Below are 22391 nucleotides of genomic sequence, written 5' to 3' on the forward strand. Positions count from 1 at the left end.
CTGTGTAGCTCTCACTGGTCTTGCAGGGCTGTCCAGGCAGCAGCTTCTCAATCACCCTACTCCCCCAGGTTAGGCTAAAACCCTCTCCTGCATGCTCCTGCACCACATGCTGTACTGTTACTGACAATGCAGTGAGCTTCCTGGGGACACTTCCTGGCATCGATAAGGTGTGCAAGCCCACATTTGAATGAATGAGGAAGCAAAGCCTACAGTCTGGTCAATCACTCTGCCTCAGCCAGTGGTTTTCAAGGATCCTTGGGCTTAAGAAAAATGTTTTAGAGGTTCTTCAAATAACCAAGCATTTTCTACCAAGGCACAACCAGCCATCATTGCTTCTCCACATAGGAGTTTATTTAATGGAGTTTAATGGCCACCTCTGGCCATTAAAACTATCTCCATGGACTAAAACCCCCAACAGCAGCCTGAGATCCTCATAACTTTGGGAGAAAGCTCTAATGGGATTTTTATCCTTGCCAGTCCTCACTCTGTTTATGAAATCATAAGACCCCACTGGTCTACTTCCCAGGGTCATGAGAGAAGAAATAAGGAATCTGTTCCTGGCTCCATCCTCCTGGGAATATGACAAAAAAAGTGATGACAGTTCTCTAGTTCTGTTCTTTGAAAAGCTTTTGAGAAGATATGCTAATAATGGCTGGGAAGATTCCTTCCTTACACACACACCCCCCATACCTTTTATTATTTTGTGATTTAGACAAAATCTCATTGCAGTTAATTTCCTGGGACTAGCCAAATTGTACTGCTGGGATGAAATTCATTTCTATATACTGCTTGAAACAACTGGGTCACAGTCAGATAATCCTGAGGCACCATAAGGTGGGAGTCAGGCAGACTTGAGTCCATATCCTGGCTGTATCATTTACAATCTGAGCAATCTTGGGTGACCCTTGAGCTTTAATTTCCTCATTTATAAAATGGTAATAAGACAGTAAAATAATCCTAGCCAGAACCACAAAGTCTATCACCTAAGAAGGGTTCAGGAAAACATTAACTAAGTCAGAATCTTTTTTGGAGGGGGGGGACGACGACTTGGGAAAGTCACTTAACCTCTCTGGGCCTCACTGTCCATGTGTGTGAAATAAAGATAATAATACCTGTATCTCACTGGACCATTGTGAGGAGCAAAGCAGCATGTGCAAGGCACTTATGTAGCACAATACCTGATAGTAGATACTCAATAAATCTTCATTCTTTTCCCCTTCAATATGGCAAGAGAACTGAGGCTTAAAAGCTAAGTAACTTCCCCAAGACTGCAGCTAGTAATTGATGAAGCCTAAATATAAATCCAGTTTGTCTGACTCTAGAGTTATTATTATTATTATTATCCCTATTTTACAAATGAGAACATAGACTCAGAGAAATCAAATAACTAATCTTAATGGCAGACATCAAATTTAAGCACCCTTCTGCTCAACAATTAATCTTGGTAGAAAAAAATCCGAAGTGTAAAAACGGATTGGGCACAACAACATGAATGTACTTAAGTATACATCCACAAAACTACACTTTAAAATGGTTGAAATAGTAAATTTTATGTTATATATACTTTAATACAGAGACAAAACAACCAGACCAACTCGTGAGTTTGCTATCTGGTCTCCCCCCTGAGCAATGCAGCTTATAACCATGTCTGTGGGAATAATAAAACCGGAGGACTAACTCCAATCTGCGCAGAATAACCAGAAACTAAAATACTGGGGGGGGGGGGGTATTCCTTTGAAGGTGCAGGGTTATAATCTGATTGCTGATTGTTTGGAAAAGAAAGAAGCAATGTAAGCAAGCAGGCTCCCTACCAAGGTCTCAGGACCCCCATGCAGTCAGTTAACAAACAAAAGGTGAGGACAAATGCTGAAAAATTCTCCAGCCAATTAAAATCCCTTATCCTGGCTTCGGTAGCTCCCTTACTGTAGGGCTCTGAGGGCCCTCCACACAGATAATTGACAGACAGCCTCAGAGTCTTCTCTGTCTCCTCACTCTCACCTCCCTGGCTCCTTCAGCACTTTGGTTTTTCTGGCTCTAAATGCTGAGGGGAAACCATCCAATGCTCCTGCCATTTCACTCACCCTCTGCTTTCTGCTTCACCACCACCCTCTCCCAGCCAAGCTTCCTTCCAACTCCCACTGAGCACTCCTCCAAACCATCTCTGTAACCCACCAGACATGAGACCCAGTTCTGGTTCCAGCTCTCTGGTCAAATCTGTAAAATGGAGGCGAGGAATGGACCCAGATGAAACAAGGCTCATGTTTCCAAGACAATGTGACTCATCAGAACCTGAATAAGGTCAGCTAGGCTGAGCCACCCATCCTTCTTTCTCTCTTATTTACTGTCTACACATGTACAAGATATAGCTCTGTAATGTTCGGATGTCCTAGTGTGTCTTCATGCTGACTGTCCCAGGAGCTGGTCTTTACGACTTTAGAGACTATTTCTTTAAAGAAAGGCATCACTGCATCTACTTTGGACATGGCCTTTTCTTTCCTACCAACCACAGAGCCACACACCTTTATTAGCAACTAAAACAAAACCAAACAAAAATTTCTTTCTCATACATGAAAAAGATCAGGAAAGTCCTTCTTGGGTCTGTTTTCACTTAAGATACAGAAAATTATGTTTTTACACTACTGGATCAAAGGGGGCAGAAAATTTCAGGCCAAAAGTAACACAGTAGACTGACTTGTGGTCTTATGTGTCTTATGAGTCTTAAACCCAAGACAGGAAGAAGTCAGCTCCTAAGAGCTTGGGGGCCAAAGAGGTGGAAGAAAGTGCCTCTTGTGTTTGCTTTCCTCCATATTGCCTGTGTTCTCTCCTGCTTCCCAAAAGAGAAGGCAAGACTGAGCAAATACTACAGATGTGGGTTGTGAGCTGGGTTTGTACCTCTCCAAGTGTCCATGGTCTGAGAATGCAAAGAACTGGCTAAGAGGTTGAAAATCCATATTCTGGCCCCTTTCTTGTATTTATAGACAGTAAAAGGACTGGGGAAAATTCTGTGTTTTCATAAATATAAACACCCTCCCTCCTCCAAGCTGCCTCTCACAGCCTTTCTCCCTTGGACGCTAGTCATAATCCCTTGTGGGTTGTGAGACTGAGACAGAGGCCAACAATTACCAGTTTCTGTACTCCCAGTAATACCTAGCACAGAGCCCTGCACTGCTAAGTGTTTGGGAAACATGTAGAATGAGTAACAGAAGGATAATATAATAGCCTCTGAGATTCTTAAAGGGGCCACAGTAAACAAAATTGCTCTCTCTCAAGTCCTAAGCAACTCTAAAAATCATCAAGACTGCAAGAGTGCTAAAAAGATCTATATCTTAATCTGGGTGGTAGTTACACAGGTATATACATTTGTAAAAATTCACCAAGCTGTAGCTATGGCCTGTGTGGCTTGGTTGGGCATCATCCGGTGCACTGAAAGGTTGCTGGCTTGATTCCTGGTATGGGCTTAATCCCTGGTAGGGATGTGCAGGAGGCAGCCAATTGATATTCCACTCTCACATCGATGTTTCTCTCCTTCTCCCTCTTCCTCTCTAAAAGTCAATTTAAAAAATATTTTTTAAAAAAAATTCACTGAGCTGTACACTTAAGACTTGTCTGCCTTACTATAAATAACTTATACCTCAATAAGAAATAAAAGCAGCAGCACAAAAAATTGTTATTTATATACCAGCTCTTTCCTAGGTCTCTTTATAGACATCCTAATCCTCCCTATAAATCCTCCCTAATTTCTCCTATAAAAGGGGAAAAAGTGGGAATTATTCTGAACCCTTGTATGGGAGGCCCTGGAGCACAAGAAAAGACAGTCTGGTTACACAGAGCCTCAGGATTGTAGCAACAACAAGACCCTGGAGTTTATGATCTTCCACCCAGGCTGTGTCAGTCCGCCAAACCACCAACAGCCAGTTATAACTCAAAAGAAAACCACCCCCTAAAATAGAAACTATTTGCTCCATCCCTCCTGTCAGCTAGCTTTTTGCAAGGCAACTTTAACTTTATTTTCAAAACTATTCTGGCAGGACTAGGAACATGCCATCACAGTGTCGACTGAGAAGCAGAACTCACTGGAATGAGGAGGGAGAAACCATGGGTCTAGTCCCAGGTCCACCTTCTTCATGAGCTATGTCATTTTTTTTAAAAACTTTTTTTAGTCCAGTCGGGTGTGGCTCAGCAGTTGAGCATCAACCTAGGATCCAGGAGATCAAGGTTCAATTCCTGGTCAGGGCACATGCCCGGGTTGTGGGCTCAATTCCCAGTCAGGGGCATGCAGGAGGGAGCCAATCAACGACGACTCTCTCATCACTGATGTTTCAACTCTCTCCCTCTACCTTCCTCTCTCTGAAATCAATAAAGATATATTTTTTTTTTTTAAATTTAATCCTCACCCGAGGATATGTTTTGTTGATTTTAGAGAGGAAGGGGGAGAGAGAAACATCAATGTGAGAGAGAAACATAGATCAGTTGCCTCCTGTACACGCTCTGACAGGGGAATCAAACCCATGACCTAGGTATGTGCCCTGACTGGGAATTGAACCCACAACCTTTTGGTACATGGGGCAATGCTCCAACCAACCAAGCGACCTAGCCAAGGCTGGGACTTGAGGTTTTAAAGACCTTAATTTAGAGCCAGGTGGGCAAATGTCTTCCATATTCCTAAAATGCTTAGCTGCTAATGGTGGTACCAGGATTTACACTAAGCACAAGAGGCCTTCTCGGAGAAGCCTGCTGCTCTCCCCAAGATTTCCAACATCATCTTCAATCACCATTCTAAAGAGAGGATTTAATTTAAATGACTCAAGTCAGACCAGCCCTTAGCAGTTTCCCTCACATAGACAAATCACCTTTGTCCTGTGGCCCAAAGGTAGGTTGGTGAGAAAGTCAAGTCCTGCCACATGGAAGCACTCCCAGTATGCTTAATTGGTCACTACTGAGTTTCTGTCCAGCAGAGCTTGAGCATGCTCAGCCCCAGCAGAAATCTGTGACTCTGATTTGCCAAAAGTCTGGCAGTCAAGTCAGAGGCAGGCTACTGATCGAAACAAGGCTCAGATGCCAGGGCAGATCCCCTCCAGCATCTGTGTTGCTTGCCTGGACAAAGGCTTAGGGGAGCAGCTAAAAACCGCTATTCAGCTCTGGTCTCTAAACCAGGGAATCAAAATGGAAAATGTCCAGCACCATCTACAAAATAGTCTGTGGCTGCTCTCAGCTTTTACAAAGAACAGGAATGTACCCAAACTGTTAACAGACAAAATGAATGCCAAGCTGCTCCATCTTTTTATGCAGCAAAACTGCTTGGAATACCACCACTACTCTTCACCCATACTGCATAATCCCCTCACCTCTCTCTGGAGGGTTACTATACAGTGGACACTTGTTGACTCAGAGAATGTTAGAGCAGAACCAATCTTAGCATTCATTTAATCCATCGTTCTCATTTTACTGTCAAGAAAACAAGGGCCCAGAGTTGGGAATATACCTGCCCAAAGATACCAGTTGACAGAGTCAGAACTAGAACTCTGCCTGACCATCCTGGGTGATGGAAGGAGCACCCAGAGAATAGGAAAGCTATCAGGAAACTGGGAGGTCAGGAAAGGGGGGTAGGGTTCATTTTCAGATTTTTCTGATTAAGATAGCAGATAGTCTAGGCTGAACTTTATGTATGGCCTCAGAAACTCAGGTCCTTGTCATCAGCCAAGGGAAGCAACTAGCTCTCTCTCTTGGATCAAAGATAAACATGAAGCGAAGATTACATAACCTCAAAGATCACAATTAATTGAGTGAGCCGGCCAGGCACTGGGAGTGAAACACACAATATGAGGCAGCCAAGGACCTGATTAATAAATGAGGTTGGGTCAAGCTAATTTAAATAGGGAAGATGTGCCTGCTTACCTTCAGCATAGACCGAGATACTCTCTAGTAGAGAAAAGCTGCTGTCCCTTCCCAGCTGCCCAGGATGTGCTGGGCTTCGGGCTTCAGATAAAGCAGAAAGGGAATCTGGAAGAAGTAACTAGAGAAAGGGTGGTGTCCCCATGGGTCCTCCCTTATAAGGGAATAGCCCCTCTACCCACCTAATTCTCTCAAGCAGTAATGGGTAGAAAGCCTACAAATGGGAAACTTCACCAGGGTGCTGCAGGAAGATGGCTGCTGGTTCCCAGCAAACTGCTCTCTAGAGACAGAAAGTGTCCATTCAGTATGTGCCTCACTAAATTCAACCTAATATAGATTCCTCAGCTTGGAATCCTGGGCCTCCTCAGAGAAGCCACAGCCTACCTTTTCAACTCTCACTACATTTGAGCCACCACTACTCCTCACCCATATTCCATAATCCCCCCCACCTCTCTCACACACACAGCATATGCTAATCTTGGCTCCTATAATCCCCCTGCCTGGAATGGCCCACCCTTCCTCTGTCCCAAATCCTGCTCATCTGTGTCCCATCATCTATGTGCCATATAGTCCCTTCACATGGAGTCTTTCACAGTGGACACTCAAAATGTTGGCTGAATTGGGTGGAACTTAATCTAACAACCTTTTTCCTTTCCCACCATCATCTGACAGAAACAAACAGCCCTATTCTGGAATGCCAACCAGAGTCTCAACTCTGAACCTGGGAGCAGCTGGCTCTTTCAGGGACAACTTGTGTGGCCTGGCCTCTCTGCCTCTTACCTCTGAAATAACAGTAATAGTACTTGTCAGAGATGCTGAGTGCTTTGAGATGAGAGACTCTAGGAACACTGATTCTCAAGTTCAAGGCCATTATTTTAAACTCCCCTTAGACCCATGCACCATTTACCAACTAATGCTAGGAACGTAAAGCTTGTTTCCAGCCAAATGCTTCTTCTTTTATCACAAACACCCTAGTGTACAGCTGTTGAGAGAGCTACACTGAGGACTATGGGTAACCTGTTGGCTTTTTATTTCCACAGTGTATGGAGATTTCGAGTGTGGAGGTAGTTTATGGTTTCAAGAAAAGCTGAGTTTCAGGCTTGCTATTCTCTAAAATCTCATGGTATAATGCATCAATTCATCACCAACTTACAAGCTGTGAGCCCATTGGGTTCAGAGTTGTCATCCACTGCTCTGTGTATATGGGGACCCAGCACACTGCCTGCGCACCACACAAAATAAAGAAAACAACTACCATGTGGCCTCTTATTACCATTCATGTCAGACACAGTCCTAGGATAGAGACACAAATAGTGGGCATTCAATAAATATTAGTTGAAAGGAATTATTTATCTTCTCAATTAATGGGTACTAAAAATACAACTATTACCACATGGCCATCCCTGATATTTTTTGGAATTAGAAAAGGGTCCTTCAACCTGAAAAGACTGAGTACCTCTAGGTTGATTAAAGAGTCCTGGTTGGGAGGGATTCTGGTCTGGGTCTGAGTCCTAGACAGACTCTCAGAAAGTAGAGCCAGAAGGCCCTGAGCTGTCTCTAGATCTTGGTCTGCTCAGCAGAACAATAAAAAGGTAGGATTAAAAGTACTCTCCTGGGTCATCCCAGCTCTGCTCTTTAAGACCCTTCACCCTTAGGCTAGCCTCTGAAGCTCTAGAGCTGCACCTGTGGGTCTTCACCAGCCCTAGAACAGCGGTTCTCAACCCTAGGAGCTCTTGTCCCCCAGGGGACAATAAGCAGTTTTTGGAGACATTTTTGGTTGTCAAAACTGGAGAGGAGGAGGCCCAGCCAGCGTTTGCTCAGTTGTTGAGCGCCAACCTATGATTCAGGAAATCGCGGTTTGATTCCTGGTCAGGGCACATGCCCAGGTTGTGGGCTCCATCCCCACTGGGGGGTGTGCAGGAGGCAGCCTATCAACAACTCTCTCATCATTGATGTTTCTATCTCTCTCCCTTCCTCTCTCTGAAGTCAACAAAGATATATTAAAAACAAAAACTGGAGAGGAGGTGCTATGGACATCTAGTGAGTCTAGGCCAAGGATGCTGCTAAACATCCTGCAATACAAGGAACAGCCCCCCACAACAAAGAATTATCCAGTCTAAAATGTCAATAATGCCAAGGTGGAGAAACACTGCTTTAGAGGCCATTGAGAAAACTAGCTTATTGTGGTAAAGAAATGGAAACCAGCCTGGGAAATACATAGTGCTAATGTTGTAGCAGACTGTAAATGATACAGTGAAAAAGGTTTTCAAGCCATTCTGGACACATATGAACAGTCTCCACTTGGTCTTCTCTCTGGCACTAGTCCCACCGTGTATAAGATGAGCCATTCACTCTAAGGGCCCCCAATCTTGTCCACTTTGACCTGACCCACAACCATTATTGACACATAGCCTTGCTGAAGCTGGCAAGGGAATATGAGATTGCACATTAATAAGAGGTAGGCAGTACAGTACAGGAAAGCACTAGAATTGGAGCCTAATGAAGGGTTCTAGCTTTGAAAGTCCCTAAGAAAACCACTTAATTGCTTTGAGCCTTAGTTTCCTCCCCTGCAAAATGGGATTAAAAATCACACCCTGTCCTATCTACCTTATAAAGCGTCCCAAGTTTCAAAATAAGGTCATGTATGTGAAAGTGCTTTAGAAGCCATAAAACCCTGTACAAATGTGAAGTATTTTCCCTGAAGAATAACAGGTGTTCACATTGTGGAGGGAATGTTATAAAAATTAATTTCCAATGACAGGATTTTGTCCATTGATAAGTTATAAGCACTAAAGGCTACAGAGTCCTGGCCTTATGAGAACATCAAAGATACCAGAACCCATTGTGATGCAGCCCACCTCAGGGTGCCCAAGGCTTCTGGGTCAGCACTGTGACTCATGTAATCTGAACCTCAGCTTTCTCATCTCTAATGGGTGGGGGTGAGGTGTAATACCACTTAATGCATGCAACTGTAGAAATAAATCAAAAGTGATCAAGTTTGTAAAGTGCCTGGCATTTCCCGAAGATGGGGGAATGTTTTCATTTTCTGAAGATTTTTCTCCCCTCAAAAAATTTACTTTGAAATATAACTTTTTTAGAATGAAGAAATAACAAGAAAATGTGTTTCTACGCTACCATCTGTCCTTTATACCTCCAAAATTACCTCTAAAATCTAAGCATGAGAAGAGCTGTCTACAGCCACCAGCCCTACAGCCCTGTCTGCTAAGAGCAAAAGCTGAATGCCAGGCTGATACTAGTTCTTTCCTTGGACATGGTCACAGAAGACTATCAGAGCCCATTACAACTCAACAACCAAATCTACTCCAGACTTGCTAAGAACCTGCAACCATTTACTGCCCAGATTCTAAAGCGAGAAAATGCTCTGGAGAGGGGAAAGCAAATGACCCACCTGAAGGAGAATTAAGAAATTAGAAATCATTTGAGATTTAAATGTCACCCTTGTCAGTCAACATTTCCAAGTCTAATGAATTCTGGGAACACTGAGTTGATCAAAATCTTCACCCTAATGGGGATTCTTTCAGGTGGCCTCCTCTAAGTAACAACCCCTCTCTTCAAACCTCTCCAGAGAACAGCAGCCAGGCTACACACATGTACAAGTCTTATTTTTGCTTTTACAACTATCAGGTATTATAGAGATTACAAACAAGAAACTTACAATTCTTGCATATGCAGATAGTAAAGAATCCACTTCTCCTGTTTATTAGTCCCTACTTCTTTTGAAGGAAGTAGAGAAGCAAATTTGTAATAATTATCAGAATAAGCTGTCCTCTAAACTTAGTATTCTAAAGCTAATTGTTTTATGACTAACCCCAGCCAAATATTTATCCATTCTTATGTCCCCCCCGAAAGGGCTTCCTATTCAAATAAAATGCTTTTTAAAAGTAATGTACATGCCCAGGCTGCAGATTCGGTCCTTGGACATGGTGCATATGGGAGGCAATTAATTGAAGTTTCTCTCCCACGATGATGTTTCTCTCTCTCTCTACCCCCTTGCTCTCTAAAAAAAAAAAATCAATGAAAACGTACTTTAAATAAATAAACAAAAAAATAAAAGCACAGCATGTATTGCCATGTTCCTGGTTTTTCTTTCTCAAAATCTTTCCTATTAACTCAGTCTCAAGCACTCATACATTTTGAGCTCCCTTCTGTTTGAATATTCTAGAACTCTCCAAAATGACTATTTACTAAAACACAGATTCAAGCAATACACACATACACACACTCCACTGTATATCCTATACTCTGAACTCTTAATATGCTTCTAGAACAGATCACACGGTATCCTGATTACATCTGTTTACCGGTCTGTCACTCTAGATTGTGAGCATCTCAGAGGCAATGACCTGTCTTCATCTGCATTTACCAAGTAAACTAGCACAGTATATGGCACACAGCTCAAGTTAACATATACTTATCAATCAACTTATGAATGAAGCAAGTTTCTAGCTACCTACTTTAAAAATGGACCATCTGGCCCTAGCCAGTTTGGCTCAGTGGTTAGAACATCGGCCTGTGGACTGAAGGGTCCCAGGTTCAATTCTGGCCAAGGGCACGTACCTAGGTTGCATGCTCGATCCCTGGCCCGTCGGGGTGCATGTGGGAGGCAACCAATTGATGCGTCTCTCCCACGTCGATGTTTCTCTCTCTCTCCCTTCTACTCTCTCTGAAATGAAATGCAAATGTCTATACAGCACTAATACCCCCCAAAATTAGGGATCTCAACATCAGAGGCCCTAAACAGTGCACAATATCTAAATCTGTTTCAAAATCCTAGCTTCCTTTTCTCAAATACACTACTTTTTACGAAACACAACTAGATGAAAGCAAATGTTCTTCTGCAACTTTCAGTTGTAACTCTAGATTTGAGGTGATGTCATATACCAACATGAGTGTTTACACCCAACCCGTACCCCACACCACCCCACAGCTGCCTACTCCTTTAAGGACTAATTGGAAGGATCACATTGTCACCCCCAACCCTAAACTGCTCCCTTCTTCAAATCTTTACCAAGCTCCATTTAGGGTGTTCCTGTGGGTGGTACTTACAGCCAATTTTGGACGCGAATTACTCCTGCCCTGGGTTTATCCCCCACCAAGAGTACAGGCCTCCTGAGAGCAGGACTGTAAGGCAGGGCCTCACACTTGGGACTGATCTGGGTCTCCTAGCTCTGAGCAAACTCAACTGTCCTTGGTGTTCAACGGGAGGAAATTTCCTCAGCAGTCTGTGCCAAGCCCCCAGGCCAAGCACCCTTGATGCCCATTTTTTGTTTTTTTTGGTTTATTTTGTTTGTTTTGGGGGGAGGTGTTTCTCTGGTTCTTTTTAAGGCTGAAAAGAAGATAATGTTCTTTGCTGGATTTTAACCCAACTAGGAATCCCTGCTCAAAAATTCACTATCATCCCCAAATCCAAAAACAATGTCATCTTATAGAATCAAACAGGGCAAGTTTGATGACGGAATGTCCTTACTGCCCGCTCTCCCACCTGAGAAGCTACTTGTGTTAACTTTTTCCTCTGAGAGAGCCAGAGAACCACAGATCTGTTCACTGTAAGATCCACTGGGTAGGCTGTCTTTTTCACTGCCTGGAAATTCACATAGCATCTCAGATGGCTCCTAACACAGAACAGGCACTCAAGAGAACACCTGGCCCTCCTGATGTAGAAAACTGGTGGATCAGAACAGTAGCAATGTCATATAAACAGTAGCAATGTCATAGGAAACAACCACAAAGCTGCTGAACAAGGAAATCAGAACTCATTAAAAAAAAAAAACAAAAAACATTTCTGCCCAACAGGCATGGCTCAGCTGTTAAGCATCAACCTAGGATCCAGGAGACCGAGGTTCGATTCCTGGGCAGGGCGCATGCCCGGGTTTCGGGCTCGATCTCCAGCGGGGGGTGTGCAGGAGGCAGTCGATCAATGACTCTCTCATCGATGTTTCAACTCTCTCTCTCCCTCTCCCTTCCTCTCTCTGAAATCAATAAAAAAAATATTTTTAAAAAATCATTTCTGATAGAAAAATATGTAATTTTTAAAAAAGCATTGCCTAGCCCCCCCCCCCCCCCCCCGCTGACACGTCAGGGATGTTAATTCCTCTTCCCCTATGGTTCTTACGGCACTCTACACAAGGCTCACTGGGTGGAAATTCTTTCCTTAGTAACTGGTACACCCCACCAGGCAATGGTACTCCCTGAGGATGGGAATTTTCTCTAACTTATTATTGGGGTTGCCAGTGCATGATAACCAGTGGGTCCTCATGACAGAACGCTTGACTGAATGTCAGTTATCCCAATGACTGTCATCTTTCATGAAAAAGGTTGTTACCCAATCAGCAGGACATGTGCTTCAAGTTATTTTTCAAGAGGGAGAAGATGAACTTCTACTAAAACCATCCTTGTTCTGAGGTCACATCAGATTTGGAGGTAACTGAAGGTATTTGGAAATAGGGTGAGCTGGACTAGAGTTCAATCTTTGAGTAACAAAAAGAGTGAGCAAACTGATCAGGGAAACATCATCTTGAGTGCCCAGGAATAAATACTGGTCTGGACATGTGAAAAATGCCCAACATTCTCATTTAATCCCCACAATAATGACAGAGAGGTGTCTCTCAAACTTTAATGTGTATACAAACAACCGGGGATCTCATAAAAATGTAGCTTCTGCTTCAGGTCTGGGGGGGGCCTGACAGTCTGCATTTCTAACAATTTCCCAAATGTTCCCACAGACCACAAAGTTGTATAGTATCCTGGTTTTGCAGCCAAAGAAGCTGATACCCAGAAATATGAGATTTGCCCCAGCTCATAAAACTAGTAAGTGGCAGAGGTGACATGTAAACTCAGGTCTTCTGATCCCAAGCCCAACACCTTTTCTACCATACCATACCACTAACCTTTTGAGCTAAACAGCCACAACCACAGAGAAGTATGGTTTTCATGAATTCCTCAAATAAGCCTTCCAGCCAGCTTTGCCCTGCAAGGAAGAGGGAGGAGACAGAGCTAGAAATATCAGCTATGGGAGAACCAACCCAGCCAGATGTTCTTGTTAAGAACTTAAATCCCTCGGCTAAGACTCCTGAAGAAGAACCAAACAATCTTCAGGGGCTGCCAGATGCTCGTTCCTTTACCAACGAAAGGCCACAGTGAAGTATAACTGCTTTTCAAAAAAACCAAAAAAACTGATTAAGTGATATGGGAATTACAGCACACAGAACCAAATTAAATCCTAAACAAATGGCTAGTCTTGCATGTTCTGAGCTGTGCTGATCAGACCTTGGCTGGAATATTCAGAGTATTCGCTATGCCCACTACACACCTTAAGAACAACACTTATGAGAAGGAGAACGTCCAGGGGAGGGTAACAAGGAAAGAACAGAAACACCAGGCAACAGAACAGTCAATGTAAGAGAGAAGATCTGTCCTAGGGAAGTGCAGTCTTGAGAGATAAGCACCATCTTCCTTGATCTGTCCTGTCAAAGGAGTATTAGACGTGCTCTGAGGTCCCCAAAAGCAGAACGAGCAATCTCTTTTCCCAAAAGAAGAAACACAGTTCACTATGTCAGAGCTCAGAATTGCCCCCATGCTTCTAACTCCAGATCCCACCTTCTCTCCAACACCCCAAGCTGCTTCTATGGAGCTACCACCCCAATCTGTACAGGAGGTAGCACTACAGGAAGACAGATCTCAGTTCCAAATAAGGTGATTTTATACTCAAAGCTGTCCAAAGACAGACTATGCTGTAGTGTGGGCGGATAGAGCTAATATAAATCCTGTCAGTGGAGAGGTTCAATCAGAGATTAATTACTTGGCAGGAATACTGCAAAGGGAATTTGGGTACTGGATGGGTATCTTGGTGAGATGAACCTGCCAACCCTCAGAGATGAATTAATCTCTTCTTGCTCAGTGTTTTCCTCTAACACTTCATCTCTACACTTACCACAATTTTTGCCTTTTAGCAGTTACTTGTACAGGTGTGTGTTCCTCATTGAACTGTGAGCCCTTATAGGGAGAAGGTAGTGTCTCAGCGATCTTTACATCCCTTATTGTGCCTAAGACTATACCTGGGAAACCAAGGAAACATTTATGTCCCTCCTATGTGACAGGTACTTCACATATATCAGTATGTGATATATGTGACTTATTCCATATCCTCACAAGAACCCTAAGAATTGCTGTTATTCCTTTTATAGATGGGAAAACTGAGACTCAGAGTGAGTAAGTAAATGCCAAGGTACTGCTTGTGAGTGGTTAAGCTGGCATTCAAATTAAGAAATCTTTGCCTACACCATACAATATGCTGCCTCTGTCCTTTCAGAAGAAACTCAATAAACATCTGCTGACTTGAGACAAATACCTTAAAACAGGGTAGTACTATATCCCACTACATCTGTAGTTGTTTCCCTGTTATGATGCTTAAATTTTCCGTCTAAATATAGCCGTCCTCAAAATGATCAATATAAAGTTGTTTTTTAATATCCTCTCTCTCACTTTTTAAAACAGTGGCACAGCATAAAACAATCCTGGGCAAGAGGACTATGTTTTCATAAATCTTTCCTACCCAAAGTAACTCCTCAAGGCCCCAAGAGCTCCGCCCCTCCTCCCAGCTGGCCCTGGCTCCATTTAAGGGCTCTGGATGACTGTAAACAAAGCAGCTGGTAGCTTTCTGCCTCAGAAATGTACACTCACACACATCCTCACAGGCTTCATTCTTCATACTCAAACCTGACTCAGGACAACTCAAAAGTTCCCTGAACAAAAGAGTCCAGTTCAAAGGTCCTCACATTTAGCTAAACTTCCAAACAAAATCTATCTTGAATTTCAAATCACATTATAAATCCACTGGCAGGCACTTAAAAATATTTGATCTCACTGCCAAATGGGGCAAAAAAAGATTTTGTCATTTTAATCAAAGGCGCCAGCATGTTTGGACAGACAACACATAAGGCCTCTCTGATATTCCATCTGTCTTAAGTAGTAAACCAAACCCAATCTAGCCAACCATTTCTTCAAACAAGAAACTTAAGTGTCACCAAGGGAAATTCCCACTGCTCAATTCCCCAGGTGGGTTTCAGGTTTTCCATCCCTGAGCTTCTGGGAGAGGAGATCCTGTTGGCATATGTACCATTAAGATGCTGTGATTTTCAACCTGATACCTTGATTCCAGAGAACCAAAAAGCTACGTTCACTATAAATTCAACTTATTAAGATATCTTCCCACATATTAATGTTTTACAGCAACTTTATTAAACATGAGCGAGCCACCTGGCTCCAGCAATGAGCAGGGCTTAATGAAGACAAATTTCCCGTGAGCTCCTGGCCTCTCTGCATCGATCAGACATTTTCAGCTGAACCTAAATTAACCTGTAAATGAACTGATTTGCATCCATAAATCCAAAGAAATGTACCAGTATAGGGTGTTTGAGATACCCAGTCTCCATTTCCCAATCTCACACAATTCTCTTGTTAAATTAAATTATGATCCTTTTTACAAACTGTTTTCATCTTTATTAAAACAGGACGAAAGGAAAATCGGAACCACCTAGGGTAGATATTTCATAGCTAGTTACAATGCCTTAAGAAGAAACAAATCTCTGATATCTGATCATCCCTCTTAGGAAGGAAATCTATAGGACACTGTTTAGAAAAATACCAAAAAAAGACCTAAGTTTGAGTGATTTTGTCATTTCACTTAGACTGTAATCCTGCTTTCCATCTAGTTCTTAGTGAAAGAACATTTCCATTTTCATAATCAAACCAAAGAAGTCTGATCAACAATAACTTTATTACAAAAGTATACTTACTCAATATCCATAAAGTACCACACTCTTTCATAAATTATCTTAGCTAATCCTCGCCATAAAGTCATGTGAAATGAATATAATTTCCACTTTATGTAACAGGAAAGTGAGCCCTGGCCGGTTTGGCTCAGAGATTAGAACGTTGGCCCAGAGACTAAAGGGTCCTCAGTTCGATTCCAGCCAAGGGCACATACCTGGGTTGCAGGCTCGATCCCCAGCCCTGGTAGGGGCACGTGCGGGAGGGGAGGTAACCAATAGATGTATCTCTCTAACATCTTTCTTTTCTTTCTTCTCCTTCCTTCCTTCCTTCCTTCCTTCCTTCCTTCCTTCCTTCCTTCCTTCCTTCCTTCCTTCCTTCCTTCCTTCTTCTTTCTTTTCTTTCTTTCTTCTCTCTCTCTCTCTCTCCGCCCCTCCCTTCCATTCTCTCTGAAAAGCATAAATAAATAACAAAAGGAAAGTGATGATATAAGTCTCCTGGGTGGCAGGGAACAAACATGTCTCCCGTCTCTACATTCCTAGTACTGAGCTCCCAGCACTGAGTATGTGGCCTAGGACACAGTTTAAGAGCCTACCACATGCTTCGTGCTTAAGAACAAATGCTTGACTGTCTGGCTGGTGTAGTTCAATGGTTGAGTGTCAACCCATGAACCAAGAAGCCACCAGTTCCATTCTCAGTTAGGGCTCAATCCCCAGTGGGGAGACATGCAGGAGGCAGCCAATCGATGTTTCTCTCTCATCGATGTTTCTATCTCTCTATCCCTCTCTCTTCCTCTGTCTCTAAAGATGAATAAAAACAAACTTTTTTTTTTTTTTAAAGTAAATGCATGACTAAGGGAAAGGAAAAGAAATTTGGAAAAAATTTGCAATCCAAATTTTGCTCTAATCCTCTAACTGAAACCACTGCCTGGAACACACTTGCACATTGTAAATAATCTACTTGAGCTTCAGAGGTTTGTTTCAAAGGACAATTTATCATCTTTCCAACGTGTATGCCATAAAGATAGCATCCACATTTGGCTATACTCTCCACAGGGCAAGGCCTGGTCCTACTGCACCTTTTTTTCTCCCACTCAGCACCACACCTTGCACAGGTGGGTGTTTAATGAGCTGAGCAATGACAAAGGTCATAATGACACCTTTAGCCAACATGGGAGTACACGGAACACAAGATGCCCACAACCACCAGAAAAACTAGTCTCTGAGTCACTACGCTGTCTCTCCAGCCTCATTTTCCTCTCTCTACAATGGGAATAACAAGAGAACACACAAGATTGTTTTCATTCATTTAATACTACTAAGTATTAACCACATGCCAGGCACTGTGCCAGGTGCAGGACACACAGCCATGAATATGACTATCACATCGTTCCTCACGGAACTCAGTCTCAGTGGGTGCTGAGACTCATGTCAAAACGGACTTTTACAAACTTCAAAGAACTAGACCATTATGAAGTGTTGCTCCTCCTCTGTGTTTCCCATCTTGGTTAATGGTATCACCCTCCAACCACTGTCCAAGCTGTAAACTTGGGAACTGTCCTCAACTGCCTCTCCTTCATCCTGCCCCCAGTTCTAATCTACCACCAGGCCTCTTCCGATTCTCCTTCAGAAAAGTCTCTGACGTGTATTTCTTCTCATTTAAGTTTTCCATGCTTCTACACTAGGCACTTTGTTCCCTCCTGAATAATTACAAGTCTTATAATAATGATAACGGCAAGCATTTATTGATCACTTGCCATATGGCAGGCATTGTACTAAGCGCTTTGCATGTATAGCATAATTTAATCCAATAAGGTAGATACTAGTACTTTATTTATAGAGGAGGAACCTGAGGTGCAGAGTAACCTGCCCAAGGCACATACAGCTAGTAACAAAGCTACTGCTCAAATCCATATCTATGAGACTGTACCCTTATGCATAACTGGATCCCTACCTCCAGTCACTTTCCGGTTGGTCTACACTCCCTACTTTATGCTGTTGCTGGAGTGTTCTTTCAAAAATCCAAGCTGATCTGTCTCTTCAAGACAGCCAATGGCTCCTCACCATCTCCAGGTCAAGGTCTGAAGGCTACAGGCACTCCCGTATTATCTACTTGTCCTGCTACTCTCACAGCTCCCCAAATTCTTTGCTGACCCAGCTCACATCTCCCTCCCCTGTGAAGCCTCCTTTGCCCTCCCCCTCCAGACAGGAACCTTCTCCTCTTTAGCATTGGCCCCAAGTACACACTCATGTTTCAGCACTGATATGTTTCCTTCCCCTCTCTCTGCCCCGCCCACCCCTCCGCCCACACACAAAAACAAAACAAAACAAAACTACACACTTCCAATCCTGAGTCCCTGGAGGACAGGCACAGTGTATTTTCATCTCTGGTTCTCTAGGTCCCAGCACGGTATCAAGTCAATAAGTGACTAAATGAGTGGTATGTAGTGGTGTTAATACCCCACAGCACTATCCCAATAAGCAGGTAAGACCTTTCCCCCAGAGGATACCAAAAAGAAGGGCAAACTCAAGAAGACAGACTGGTTTCAGCAAAGTTATAACTGAGATTGGTGCTCCATAGTCTGCTGGAAGCCTCTCTCCAAGCTTCTTGAAAGCCAATTCAATCACCTCTAAAACTGCAGAAAACTAACTCCAGACCAAAAGATCACAGGAGAACTGCAACCCTGCAATGAGCAAAGCATTCCCAAATGCAGACTGGTAAAAACAATGACTCTAATTACCGTGAACAACAGAGAATCCTGATTGAGTCATCCAAGAAAAAACCTAGAGACAGCAAAATCTGACCCTACTCTCCAACTTCAGAGCTACAACTGGAGTGTAGGCCACAGATGACTGCAACCGCTTTCTCACTCATCTCCCTGCTCCCACTCTCATCCCCTCCACAGGTCTATTTCCCAAGTAGCAGCCAGATGGTGTTTTTAAAACTATTATCAAGACTGGCCAGGCATGGCTCAGCAGTTGAGCATCAACCTAGGACCCAGGAGACCGCAGCTCTATTCCCGGTCAGGACACATGCCCGGTTGCGGGCTCAATTCCCAGTCGGGGGTCTGCAGGAGGCAGCCGATCAATGACTCTCATCACTGATGTTTCTATCTCTCTCCCTCTCCCTTCCTCTCTCTGAAATCAATAAAGATATATTTTTAAAAAAACAAAAAAACTATTATCAACAATTAGGACAGGCTCCTCCTGCAGAACACCCTCCAACAACACCTTTCCATCCACTTGAAATAAAATCCAAACTCTTTATGAGGAAATTCAAGATCCACTCCCCATACCCTTATTTCACACCACTCTCCCCTTCAATTACTACATTCTAGAAACAGAGGACTGTCTCTTAAAACAAGCCAACCTCTGGGCCTTTTCCTATGCTGCTCTCCCTGCCTGAAAGGCCCCTCCCCTAGATTTTTATAGAGCTGGTTCCTTCTCAAGGAACAAACTTACCTTTCCAAAGAGGACTTCCCTGACCACTCTATCTAAAGTGGCACCCCTTCCCACCCCACCACTCCCCGTCAGATATTTTTCCCCCCTAGCACATCACAACTAGACAATAGTTTCTTCGTTTATTTTCCTGTCTCTGTCTTCGCCCTTATTTGAGTGGAAGCTGGGTACTCTTCACCCTATGAATACTGTATATGCAGTTAAGGACATGGAAAGAATTTCCAAAGGATTTGTTGACTACTGACAGAGCAGCATCCTCAAGATAGGCTATTTTGTTCTTCTGTTAAAAGGAAGAAAACATCTATTTAGCCCCTACTATGCGCTGGGCACTGTAAATTCATGATCTTCCTTTCAGAGAGCTAAATTAACTAGCTCAAGGTCACAGGGCTAAGGACTACCAGACTTGGAGTTAAATAACTTATCTGTAGAGATCCTCAACCCCTCTCACCTTTACCCCCTTAGGGGGAGGGTCTCACCCTATGCGTGGTTCACTCTCATATTGCCGTGACAAGAAAAATCACGTCTAAATTGCTTCACAGTTATTAAATCATTTTCACATTCGCCTCACTTAAGAATACAAAGCATACCCAGAAAACCACACAACAAGAAGTAAAGTGCCTGGAGGTTCAATATCTCTGCCCTTAAACACAGCAGTGGGGACAGGACGAGTCCTGGCCAATGGCGGAATGGAATCCCTATTTCTGGTAGAGAGGGATGGGAAAGCGGTGAGTCACACGCCGGGTGAAGACTTGACTTTTGAGAAACTCTGATAAGACCTGGCTCTAAAGCACCATGAAGTGAATCACTGAGCTGGAAGGCACTTTAGGCCTCATGGAGGCCAAACCCTGGCTGATGGATGGGGCAAATGAGACAAGACGAAAAGTAACTTGTTCAAGTACACTCAGCAAGTGAAGAGGGCCGGAAGCAGCGCTCTCCTCTCCCCCAGTTCCCTTTTATCTCCGTCAAGGAGGCTTCTCAAGGAAAACTCTGAGTCAGACAGCGGAAGAAGGCCAGGGTCAGCTCATGGACTCCGCAGAGGGACTGGGGTGGGACCAGCAAACAAGTGTTAGGGAGGCGGCAGTAGTACCTGGGAAGGGTGGGTGAGGGCAGTCCAGAGGGAGGAGGAAGAGGCGGAAGAGAAAGAAAAGGAGTGAGGGCAGAAGAAAGTGTTGTGGAAACAGGGCCTGAAGGGGCCTGGTAAAGCGGGGAAGCCTGAGAGGAGAGGGCTCGGAAGGAGTGTGATGGTGAAGTCCAAGGCCCGGGGAGACACTGACAGGACTCAGACCGGGAGAGCCCCATACGAGGAAAGGCTCCGGAGAGGTCTGACGGGGATGTCTAGGATCCTAGCAGATTCCGGGGCGCGTCGGACGAAGGTGGAGTCCGGGCCCGGGGAGCTGAGAGGAGCCTAAGGGGGCCGGGCCGACTCACCGCGTTTGTTTTTGGTGCCGTGTTTCTTGGCCGCTGTCAGCTCCTGCTCGATCTTCTTCTCCAGGAATTCTTGCTTTTTACTTAGCATCTCCTCGGTGTCCCGCAGCCGCTGGATGGCCTCCTGGGGGGTCGGGCCGCCCTTGCCAGCCTTACCCCCTCCCGCCCCAAACAGCTTCCCGAACACCGACATGGTTGCTGCTGGCCGCGCCGGCCTGCGCCGTCCCCTCCGGCTCGGCTCGGCTCGGCTCGGCTCCGGCGCCCGCTCCCGGCCCAGTAGCTCCCTGCAACCGCAGGCCTTTCCACCGCCTCCGCCCCGCAGCTGGGCCCGGCTGTGCCACCTCCCATAGGCCCCCACGCCCGGCCCGGCTGGCGTCAGGGCAACGCGCCACCTACTACAACTCCCGGTGGGCAACGCGCTGACTGTGCGGCAAATCTGATGGAGAAAGGCGCGCGGGATGCCGGGAGGCTATAGTCTTCCGGTTTGGGGCTCCCGGCGGTGCGTAGTTTTGGTCTTTCTAGGGTCAAAGGGCGAGGTGGCATGCTGGGAAATGTAGTGTCTTTCGGAACCCTCTCTGTAGGGGAAGGACAGAAAGAGAAATAATAGTATTTTTTTAAAAAGAATAATTAACATTATGCACATTCTGTGATCCAGGCATTATGAAAAGTGCTTATATACATTATCACATTTAATTGTCACAAGCTTATGACAGATAATACTATTCCTATTTCGTAGGTGAGTAATCAAGACTGAGAAATTGCGTGATTAACCAATTTAACTTACTGGCCTTCTCTTTGCATTTGCTGTGCCCTCTCCCTGGAATGCCTTTCTACTTTTTATTCACCTAATAGGTTCTTCGAAACCTAGTAGAGGATAACAGCCTTGGGACTGGAGTTAGATTGCAGAGGTTCAAAACTCACTTTGAATACTTTATTGGGCAGGTTGCTTCCTCTATTCTGTGTACCTCTTTTGCGGAAACTGTAAACCAGCCACGATAACGGGACCACATTCAAGCTAGGGAATGTAAAGTGCTTACATAGCATAGCTCTAGCATAGTAGGTGCTCAAAAATATGTATTCATTCCTGCATATTTTGGGTCATCATTGTGCACAAAAATTAAACCAGGAAGAGACCCAGAACTTTCAAAAGTAGAAGTATTGAAGATCTACCCCCCTACACCCCGCATTACGCAGGCCCAGCTGGATGTGGGGCCACATATCATTGTTTTCCCTTCTCAGTTGCTGTCAAGAATCACTTCACCATCCATTAGCAGGGAGGCTTCGAGTAATAGCCAATATTTCCCCAAGCCCACCATTCTAATTTGCTGCTTCCAATTGCCAATGAAGAAAAACATGACTTCTCAAAGGCATTTTTTATTCCTTCCTGAACCTCTTAAGTATGTGAAGTTTCTTGGGAACAGAGTTTCAACTAAATGATAGCTTAACTGAACTTTTTCTCTATTATTTCACATATGAGTCTTGTCTCCTCCCCAGACTTATGATCTATATGTGAATAAAAACATCTCTCAGATGTTGTTGTTCCTGTTGTAATCTACCATAATCCCAGCCTGCATATATAGGTAACCATTCTCAGAGAATGGGAGAATTTATTTCACCCAACATTCCAGGATGGAAGAAATTTTTCAAATTGAGAGTCATGCTGGAATTGTCAAGAATTCACAGCAGCATAAATTGTAAAATATAAGTCACACTTGTGTTTGTTTTGTAATTAAGACATTGCAATGTTTTTATCAAACTAAAAACTAGGAGGCTTCAATCAAGCCACCTTATGGGTACAATGACCCCTCCACATCTAAGCAATTTGCT

At 44.0% G+C, this 22391-nt stretch overlaps 1 protein-coding gene across 1 annotated transcript in view; it reads right to left on the reverse strand.

Annotated features, from left to right (window-relative positions):
• CHMP4B (charged multivesicular body protein 4B) overlaps positions 1-20776 on the reverse strand; it is a 35510-nt gene extending 14734 nt beyond the window's left edge. Inside the window, exon 1 of the mRNA XM_016200657.2 lies at positions 20568-20776. Coding sequence (XP_016056143.1) covers positions 20568-20757 — 190 coding nt within the window. The 5' untranslated portion in view covers positions 20758-20776. The remainder of the gene's footprint in view (positions 1-20567) is intronic.
• Positions 20777-22391: the final 1615 nt, after the last annotated feature.

The sequence above is a fragment of the Miniopterus natalensis genome, chromosome 7, assembly GCF_054644295.1.
Source record: "Miniopterus natalensis isolate mMinNat1 chromosome 7, mMinNat1.hap1, whole genome shotgun sequence".
Taxonomy (NCBI): Eukaryota; Metazoa; Chordata; class Mammalia; order Chiroptera; family Miniopteridae; genus Miniopterus; species Miniopterus natalensis.